Raw genomic sequence first — 10,598 nt, 5'->3', positions numbered from 1 at the left:
AAAAAAATTGGTTTCAAAAGTTTGAGATTACACCGAAAGACAAATAACACAGGACGCCAAGAGTCTGTTAAAACCTATAACGGAGATCGAAGCCATAAATGCAAAGGATAAGTCATCTTTATATAGAACCCCCCACCCACGTGGTTTTCTTTGATAGTTCTCATTGTCAAAACAGTGGGGTATCAGCCTTAAGTCATATAACGCAATGCTATTTGCGCCCGCATGGGGGCGTGGTTTCCAAACCGGATTTTCCCCTGAGGGCAAACAATACAGTTTATCAGAAGAAGATTAAAGGTTAAAAACAGGCTTCATTGTAAAGCTCAGTAATTCTAGACAAATAAAAATCAAATCAAATAAATACACTGGCAATTTGAATTAGAGGGGATTTCTATATTTGATACGCCTCATTAACATAAAGACCGAAAACTAATAACTGATTATACTTATTGAAAACGCTAATATATTAAGAGTGAATTAAAATAATTGTTGCAACTGAATTGTAAGTTTGCCTTAATTCTATTAAAAACTAGTGTTTTTTTAAAGTAAGAAAAAACATGAAACTGATAACATTTTTTGGAAAAAAAAAGATATGCAATAATAAATTGAAACCAATAGTAGTGGTAAAATTTTACTTTTACCATTATAGTTGTACCACACAAACACACACGCATTGCATGGTAGAGAGAGTGAAAGCGATTATGTATATTATCACTTAATTAAATATATACCCGGATTTGTTAAAGTTACTACATTCCATAGTGATAATCAAATAAGAAAGTGTAGAAACAAAAAACTGCGAGCAGGAGAACTTGTTGCACTACACTCATTGCTAGAAATAAGCAAGGAACTACAAAATGAAAATCAGGATAAAAAAAAATCAGGATATGTTAATTTTAAATTCAGGGTTAGGGATATAATTTACTGATTCCTCGGATTTTCTGTCTCACCTGCTGGCTCTCAAAGGTCCAGGTGCTGTCGGGTAAAGAAGCATCCAGGACACTGATCACCTCCTTAAAGTCTGTGGTGCTGCTGGGTTTAATCAGAGTGAAATCGCTGTACTCTGACATTGGAGACATACAGGACCTGAAGGACTGACTCTGAGACAGCATGTCTCCTCCCAGGACCTCCACGTACTTTATAGGTCCATCAGTGTTGAGCTGAATCTGCAGGTTTCTGTTGGGGTTCTTGTAATCATCAGAGTCGGTCCGTCTCATGCAGCACGTGCTGCTGCTCCTGCTGTTCCTGATGCATTTAACCGCTAAGATGAGGAAAGTGACCAGAGACAGCACGGACACCGAGGCCAGAGAGAGAATCAAATAAAGGGTGATTCTCCCAGTTTTCTTGCTGGGCTCGGCCGCTTTATGTCGGAGGTCTGAGATGGGCTCATGGAGGCCGTCCTCCAGTATGATGGACACCGTGACTGTGGAGGACTGGATCGGTTCCCCGTCGTCCTTGATCTCTATAAGCAGCCTCTGAGAGGAGTCGTCCTGCTCGGACACAGCGCGTTTAGTCCTCACCTCCCCTGTGTACAGATTGACAGTGAAGAGAGAGGCGTCTGTGGCCTCCGCCAGTCTGTAGGAGATCCAGGCGTTATGGCCCGAGTCAGCGTCCACGGCTGTCACCTTGGTAACCAGGTGACCCGCTTTCGCGGAGCGAGGCATCCTCTGATGAGAGAGGGAGCCCATGGCAGCGGAGGAGGGGTAAATAACAGCGGGGGCATTGTCGTTCTGGTCCAGGATAAAAACATGGACAGTGGCGTTGCTGCTGAGAGACGGAGAGCCCTGATCCTTTGCCTGGACCTGAATCTGAAACACCTTCAGTTTCTCATAGTCAAACGAGTGCATGCTGTAGATGCTGCCGTTATCTGAGTTAATGTAAACATACGATGAGACAGAAACGTCCTGCACTTTAGAGTCCAGTATAGAGTAAGAGACCTTTGCGTTTTCACCAAAATCCAGGTCAGATGCTGATACTGAGTACAGGATAGAGCCTGGTACTCCATTCTCTTTTAAATACACATTATAATTTCGTTGAGTGAATACAGGAGGGTTGTCATTAACATCAGTGATAGTGACAGGTATGATATTTTTACTGGACAAAGGAGGAGAGCCTGAATCAGTGGCTGTAATTTCAATATTATATTCTGAAAATCGTTCTCTGTCTAAGGTCCCACTGGTAACCAGCGCATAATTATTAGAATACGAAGGTTTCAAAGCAAAGGGAGGGCCCTTGGTAATTTGCAACGTTACTTTACCGTTATCAGCAGAGTCAAGGTCTCGCGCACTGATCAAAGCCACAACTGTCCCACTTGGTGCGTCTTCACGCAATGGCTTGGGCTGAGAAGTGAAAACTATTTCGGGAGCATTATCATTGAAATCAGTAATATCAACCTGCACGCGGCAGTGACCCTCCATCTGAGGACTACCTTTATCTTTTGCAGTCACATCAATGTCATATGACTTGGCAGTTTCATAATCTAACTCCCCTTTCAGAATGATTTCACCGGTTGAAGGGTTAATATCAAAGACCGACAACACCGAGTCTGGCGTCCGAGAGCCAAACGAGAATGTAATTTGGCCATTTAAACCTTCATCTGCATCTGACGCTTTGGGTTGAATAACAACAGTTCCTTGTACACTTTTTTCACCCAGGGACACTTTATAGAGATTCTTTTCAAAAACCGGAAAATTGTCATTATTGTCAAGAACGCTTATGGTTATTTGTGTGGTTCCGGATCTTACTGGATTCCCCCCATCTAATGCTGTTAGTAATATTTTGTGGACTGATTTCTTCTCTCGATCTAGAGGCTTTTCTAATACAAGTTCCGGGACGGTCTTCCCACCCTCGATTTCTTTTATTCTAAGGGAACAACATTCATTTTTACTGAGTGTGTATGATTTAAGGGAATTGCTTCCAACGTCTGGGTCAGATGCGCTCTCTAAAGGGAAGCGTGTACCCACTGCTGCTGACTCGGCTATGTTCAAAGACAATTCATTTGATAGAATGGCAGGCTATGTTCAAAGACAATTCATTTGATAGAAAACGTGGAGAATTGTCATTAATATCTTGTATTTCCACCTCAATTCGATGTAACTGTAACGGATCTTCAATGACCACCTGCAAAGGCAACACACAGCTGGCGCTTTGTCCGCATAAAGCCTCTTGATCATTTATAATAATATACCACGAGTCTGGCTTATCAACGATCGACACTGAATTACTGCTTTCATCTCTCAGAAGCAACGCGAAATTTACGGTCATAACATGTCGATGTATGTCGCAACGAAAACAGATTTGCAGATTTATCATACAACAAGAGCCTTGAGGCGTCGTTATTGGATTCATGTAAACAGGTTCTGTGCGTTTACTGGTGAGGGTCACAAGAGAGAATTGATGCAGCATAGCGCCTGATCGTCACAGATCTAGAGTATTCCTTTTCAGCAATCTGATGTCATGAAGAACTAGCTGGATTAACAAAAAACACAAATATCTAGACTTACCTTAACAGCATACGTAGCCCATAAAGCATAATTCCAGTGGAGTGGGAAAAAGCGTCGACAATATCCATTGGAATTGATAGTTCTTTGATAGCTTAAAGATACTGATCTAGAGAATTTTACATCTCTATAAATCTCGAATAAAGCGTTGTTCATTGTGAACAAATATCATTGTGACCTACATCGCGTGTCTTGCAACAGTGAAGCATTGTCGATTGTGTGAAGTAATCTGCAGTGGTGGAGAGGAGTCTACTAGGATGCGTATTTTGTCAGGATTTAGATTAGATCGTATGTTAAAGCTGGGTTTGGATCTTACGCAATTTCTCTGCATGACCATAGCAATGAGATCGAAAGGCAAATTTGCGGTGCAGACAGTCGTTAAAAGATTCAGATAATGAGTCGTTGTTGGCACTGCCATGAAATAAGAATAGACGATTCTCGTTTTCGGCTTCGGAGCCAGTACCCGTTGTTTCTCTTTGATTAAACCTTCATACCGGTTGAAAATATCTGAGAAGGAGATGTTAGATTTATGAAAGCAGTCATAATTGACATTGATTTGACGTGAAAGTAAGGAGTTAGAGGAGGGTCACGGATTGAAGAAGAAATGCAGGTTGAAACACCTGAAATTACCTTATGAGTATATACTAGCATCTTTTACATTTAATAGAACAAGTATTAGCACACAAATTTAGGATGTCTGTGGATAGATAATATTCTGAGTAAAAGATGTAATACAAAACAAAGATAAAATCTACTTAATAGATAAATATTGTTACTATCTAACATATTTAGCTGTATGTGGCTGAATAGTGTATACGCTTGACCGAGAAACTATTTTTGTATTAATTTGTTTCAAAAATCTGGATATAACTGTGCCTATCATAGTGGTGAGAGACGACTCCGTCCACTTGAGCATGCTCGAAATCGGGTATAACAATCGAGAAACCTGCACACTAATAGACACGTGGTGAATGATAGAAAACAAAACGTAGGCAGGAAAATTATTGGAATAAAAATAACTAAAGTAAGATGATCCGGAAGAGATTCTTACCATCAATTTAGATGTAATGTTACGTGCTGTATAATATTAAATTACACTCTACAGTTTATTATTTAACTAGATGCAAGATTCGTTATTTTGAAGTTCCGTTATATTTCACACAAAAAAGGATATAAAATTTTATTGTCGCTGGACGTAGCAAAGTTAGTGTTATTGAAATCTTAGTTTTTCTTGGTGGCACATTTTTTTAATACATACGTATTCTCAGCATTGCTGAGGAATCAAGGTCTAGAGTGCATGATGGTAATTGACGCTCCAGGAACGTAGAATAATTCACTCTGAATCGTGGGTGCATGCTGGGTTTAATCAGAGTGAAATCGCTGTACTCTGACATTGGAGACATACAGGACCTGAAGGACTGACTCTGAGACAGCATGTCTCCTCCCAGGACCTCCACGTACTTTATAGGTCCATCAGTGTTGAGCTGAATCTGCAGGTTTCTGTTGGGGTTCTTGTAATCATCAGAGTCGGTCCGTCTCATGCAGCACGTGCTGCTGCTACTGCTGTTCCTGATGCATTTAACCGCTAAGATGAGGAAAGTGACCAGAGACAGCACGGACACCGAGGCCAGAGAGAGAATCAAATAAAGGGTGATTCTCCCAGTTTTCTTGCTGGGCTCGGCCGCTTTATGTCGGAGGTCTGAGATGGGCTCATGGAGGCCGTCCTCCAGTATGATGGACACCGTGACTGTGGAGGACTGGATCGGTTCCCCGTCGTCCTTGATCTCTATAAGCAGCCTCTGAGAGGAGTCGTCCTGCTCGGACACAGCGCGTTTAGTCCTCACCTCCCCTGTGTACAGATTGACAGTGAAGAGAGAGGCGTCTGTGGCCTCCGCCAGTCTGTAGGAGATCCAGGCGTTATGGCCCGAGTCAGCGTCCACGGCTGTCACCTTGGTAACCAGGTGACCCGCTTTCGCGGAGCGAGGCATCCTCTGATGAGAGAGGGAGCCCATGGCAGCGGAGGAGGGGTAAATAACAGCGGGGGCATTGTCGTTCTGGTCCAGGATAAAAACATGGACAGTGGCGTTGCTGCTGAGAGACGGAGAGCCCTGATCCTTTGCCTGGACCTGAATCTGAAACACCTTCAGTTTCTCATAGTCAAACGAGTGCATGCTGTAGATGCTGCCGTTATCTGAGTTAATGTAAACATACGATGAGACAGAAACGTCCTGCACTTTAGAGTCCAGTATAGAGTAAGAGACCTTTGCGTTTTCACCAAAATCCAGGTCAGATGCTGATACTGAGTACAGGATAGAGCCTGGTACTCCATTCTCTTTTAAATACACATTATAAGAGGGCTGTGAGAACACAGGGGGGTTGTCATTTACATCAGTGATAGTGACATTAATAGTCTTCTTAGATGATAGAGAGGGTGAGCCTGAGTCAGTGGCTGTAATCTCGATATTATACTCCGAGAATGTCTCCCGGTCTAAATTACGGCCAGTAACCAGTGCGTAATTGTCAGAAAAAGAGGGTTTCAGTTTAAAAGGAGAGCCCTTTGGGAGCCATAATGTCACTTTACCATTGTCACCGGAGTCAAGGTCTCGAGCTGTAAGCAGAGCTACTACTGTACCACTTGGTGCATCTTCTGGTACTGGGCTCGGTTTTGAAGTCAGAACAATTTCTGGAGCGTTATCATTTATATCTATTACCTCCACCTGTACGCGACAGTGACCTTCCATTTCAGGAATTCCTTTATCTTTTGCACTGATATCTAACTCGTGAGTTGCAAAGTTTTCATAATCCAATTTTCCTTTAAGGAAAATTTCCCCTGTTGCAGAGTTAATCTGAAAAATAGAGCGCAATATCTCTGGTGTATGGTCAGCAAATGAATATTCAATTTCTCCATTCACACCCTCGTCTTGGTCAGTTGCTTCTACCTTTGCGAGCATTAAGCCACTTTGACTGCTTTCAGGCACCGTAATTTTATATAACGTTTTTTTGAAAACAGGAACATTGTCATTATTGTCTAGAACGGTCACTGTGATCTTTGATGTTCCCGTTTTGACAGGATTCCCTCCGTCTAATGCTGTTAACAGTAATTGATGAATACCTTGTTTTTCTCTGTCAAGCGTTTTTTCCAGTACAAGCTCCGGTACTTTTCTGCCATTCGTAAGTTCTTTAATTTTTAAACTAAAGCATTCATCTTTGCTAAGACTGTATGATTTTAGGGAATTAATACCCACATCGAGGTCTTGTGCTGTCTCCAAAGGGTAGCGCGCACCCACCGCTGTCAACTCCGCAATTTTCAAATGTTTTTCTTTGCTAAGGAATTTCGGTGCATTGTCATTAACGTCTCTAATTTCCACTTCTATACGATATAGATGTAGTGGATTCTCTATTACTACTTGAAGTGGCAACACACAGCTGGCGCTTTGTCCACATAAAGCCTCTCTGTCTATTCTGTCATTCACCACCAGCTCGCCCTTCCCCGTATCCACGCTGAAATACTGCTTACCAGCCTCAGAAGCGACACGCAGCTTACGGTCAAAAATGTCTGATAGTCCCAAACCCAGATCTTTGGCAAGATTTCCTACCACAGAGCCCTGTTTTAATTCTTCTGGGATACTGTAACGAGTCTGTCCGTATATTGTACTCCACAAAGCGAAGAAATGATGCCACCAAAGCGCCAGCCATCTCCAGTCTCGGTGTCTGATTCTCTTTGTCATTCCCGATCCGTTAGGATGTGTTATTTCCCATCGATATATTGTTCACATAACCACCTCGACAATAATTCCAGCGCCAGAATGAATATGATGCTAGAGATCAATCCACAAATGCACGTTAATAACAAAGGTCTAAATTTTGGACATTTGTGTATACGCACATCTCCTCTCCACCTCCATCTCGGAGCATTGTGCCAGTTACTGTGACGAGACTGAATGGGGGATGGAGTAGATCTCTTTGTAGAGATCTGTATGCCATTGGTTCAAAGCATACATCTATACTATCCAATGACGGAGCACTAACATTGCTATTTGGGTTTTGCACCACCTCTCTCACAATACAAACAAGAGAGGGGAATACAAATTGGTGTTATACAAGCACAATAGAGTGGAAAGACACAAAAAATGCCCTGTTTCCAAAGTAAAAGAAAAAAAATACTTTACATTAAATTATTGTGTACTGCTGTCGCAGAGAGAAGAGAACGTTATGAACGAACTAGATCGTGATAAGAAATAATTCGATTCTTTAAGTATGTTGCATACCGAAATAATTTCGGAGTTCTTTTTAAGTATGTGTAATTGCCATCATATAGCGTTTTTATGTGTTGTAGATATGTATTTTCTATTTTCACAGTAGAAAGAGTGAGAATATGATAACATTTGTGAATTGTTGCTGCGTAAATCTTGATTTCCTTTTGAAGGGATGATTATGGGGAAAGACGTAAAATGTCACGGCACGCTGAGTGGAAGGAAACAGGACTATTGGTATCAGACGGCAAAAACCAAAAACAAACACAAAAAAGAAACCACAAGAGGATTCTAATCTTTCTGTTCAGAAGAGGGGCGTCTATTATTTTTAGAGTTGACTTAATTAGGACTCAAAACGGTGGAAAGAATGAAATTTAAAATGAAATTTTTCAGATGTGAAACTCTGGATTGGTATTAGCGGGTTTTATATATTGCCTAACTGATGTGTGATTCTAATATGTTAATTGATGGAACCTAATCTCTAGTTATGCTATAACTCTTTACGACAACTGTAATGTGTCGAATAAATAATAACGTCGTACTTGCAGAGTCTTATTTTGTCCTAAATAGCATTCTCTTTATCATTATTTGCTTAATCAATATGAGAATGATAAGTGGAATTTTCTAAATACTAAAGTGAACGGGATATAAATAGTAATTTTAAAATTCACGTGCATGACTGAATATACAGTAAATCGAAATATGTCACTCTACATACATACCGATTCACAAATGAGCGGATGTGTTAATGAGTGTGAATGCAACGGAGCTGAAATTTTTTTAAAAGATTATTTTGGAAATGTATGACAGCAATAATAATGAAAAGTGTATGCAGGTTATTTCTTCAATTTTCGCCTCACCTGCTGGCTCTCAAAGGTCCAGGTGCTGTCGGGTAAAGAAGCATCCAGGACACTGATCACCTCCTTAAAGTCTGTGGTGCTGCTGGGTTTAATCAGAGTGAAATCGCTGTACTCTGACATTGGAGACATACAGGACCTGAAGGACTGACTCTGAGACAGCATGTCTCCTCCCAGGACCTCCACGTACTTTATAGGTCCATCAGTGTTGAGCTGAATCTGCAGGTTTCTGTTGGGGTTCTTGTAATCATCAGAGTCGGTCCGTCTCATGCAGCACGTGCTGCTGCTCCTGCTGTTCCTGATGCATTTAACCGCTAAGATGAGGAAAGTGACCAGAGACAGCACGGACACCGAGGCCAGAGAGAGAATCAAATAAAGGGTGATTCTCCCAGTTTTCTTGCTGGGCTCGGCCGCTTTATGTCGGAGGTCTGAGATGGGCTCATGGAGGCCGTCCTCCAGTATGATGGACACCGTGACTGTGGAGGACTGGATCGGTTCCCCGTCGTCCTTGATCTCTATAAGCAGCCTCTGAGAGGAGTCGTCCTGCTCGGACACAGCGCGTTTAGTCCTCACCTCCCCTGTGTACAGATTGACAGTGAAGAGAGAGGCGTCTGTGGCCTCCGCCAGTCTGTAGGAGATCCAGGCGTTATGGCCCGAGTCAGCGTCCACGGCTGTCACCTTGGTAACCAGGTGACCCGCTTTCGCGGAGCGAGGCATCCTCTGATGAGAGAGGGAGCCCATGGCAGCGGAGGAGGGGTAAATAACAGCGGGGGCATTGTCGTTCTGGTCCAGGATAAAAACATGGACAGTGGCGTTGCTGCTGAGAGACGGAGAGCCCTGATCCTTTGCCTGGACCTGAATCTGAAACACCTTCAGTTTCTCATAGTCAAACGAGTGCATGCTGTAGATGCTGCCGTTATCTGAGTTAATGTAAACATACGATGAGACAGAAACGTCCTGCACTTTAGAGTCCAGTATAGAGTAAGAGACCTTTGCGTTTTCACCAAAATCCAGGTCAGATGCTGATACTGAGTACAGGATAGAGCCTGGTACTCCATTCTCTTTTAAATACACATTATAAGAGGGCTGTGAGAACACAGGAGGGTTGTCATTCACATCAGTGATAGTGACAAGTACAGATTTCTTACTGGTCAAGGGAGGTGAGCCTGAATCAGTGGCTGTAATTTCAATATTATATTCTGAAAAACGTTCTCTGTCTAAAACACCACTTGTAACGAGAGCGTAGTTGTCAGAAAATGAAGGTTTTAAAGTGAATGGAGGCCCACTTTTTAATTCTAATGAAACTTTTCCATTATTACCAGAGTCGAGGTCTCGTGCACTGATTAATGCTACAACAGTGCCTTTTGGTGCATCCTCGCGTACTGGGTTTGGTTTTGAAGTCAACACTATTTCTGGAGCATTATCATTCATGTCTATGACAACTATTTGCACGCGGCAGTGACCTTCCATCTCAGGGACACCTTTGTCTTTTGCAGTAATACGTAGTTCATGCACTGCATTGCTTTCATAATCTAAAGGCCCTATCAAAGAAATTTCACCTGTGTCTGGATTCAATTGAAAAACAGATAACAGTGATTCTGATGTGTGTTCAGCAAATGCGTATTGAATCGCTCCATTAACGCCCTCGTCTGCGTCTGCTGCTTCGACTTTAACGAGTACAGAACCAGAAACAATATTTTCATGTACTGATACATTATACAAAGCTTTTTTAAAAACAGGAACATTGTCGTTGATGTCAAGTACAGTAACTACGATTTTTGTCGTTCCAGTTTTTACAGGATTACCTCCATCTAACGCTGTCAGTAATAGCTGATGTACACTTTGCTTCTCTCTGTCAAGCGGTTTCTCTAGGACCAGCTCCGGAACCTGTCGGTCGCCAGACAACTCTTTCAGTTTCAAACTAAAACACTCGTTTTTACTTAATGTGTACGATTTAACGGAATTACTTCCAACGTCCTGATCCTGCGCGG

The 10,598-nt window shown here is 42.1% G+C and overlaps 2 protein-coding genes across 2 annotated transcripts in view; both read right to left on the bottom strand.

The window, feature by feature from the left end:
• Nucleotides 1-188: 188 nt before the first annotated feature.
• LOC121812448 (protocadherin alpha-C2-like) overlaps nucleotides 189-10,598 on the bottom strand; it is a 27,492-nt gene continuing 17,082 nt past the window's right edge. Inside the window, exons 2-4 of the mRNA XM_042214669.1 lie at nucleotides 4,756-5,842; nucleotides 948-1,864; nucleotides 189-254 (exon numbers count right to left, since the gene is read on the bottom strand). Of these exons, the coding sequence (XP_042070603.1) occupies nucleotides 189-254; nucleotides 948-1,864; nucleotides 4,756-5,842 (2,070 nt within the window). The remainder of the gene's footprint in view (nucleotides 255-947; nucleotides 1,865-4,755; nucleotides 5,843-10,598) is intronic.
• The window catches only part of LOC121812451 (protocadherin gamma-C5-like), a 13,892-nt gene continuing 11,843 nt past the window's right edge, over nucleotides 8,550-10,598 (bottom strand). The window contains exon 2 of the mRNA XM_042214677.1: nucleotides 8,550-8,610. Within this exon, the coding sequence (XP_042070611.1) occupies nucleotides 8,587-8,610 (24 nt within the window). The 3' untranslated portion in view covers nucleotides 8,550-8,586. The remainder of the gene's footprint in view (nucleotides 8,611-10,598) is intronic.

This window comes from Haplochromis burtoni, unplaced genomic scaffold (assembly GCF_018398535.1).
Source record: "Haplochromis burtoni strain Fernald_Lab_line unplaced genomic scaffold, NCSU_Asbu1 Contig_599, whole genome shotgun sequence".
Taxonomy (NCBI): domain Eukaryota; kingdom Metazoa; phylum Chordata; class Actinopteri; order Cichliformes; family Cichlidae; genus Haplochromis; species Haplochromis burtoni.
Note: the sequence above shows the minus strand (reverse complement) of the source record. Positions and strands in the feature narration are given on the sequence as shown.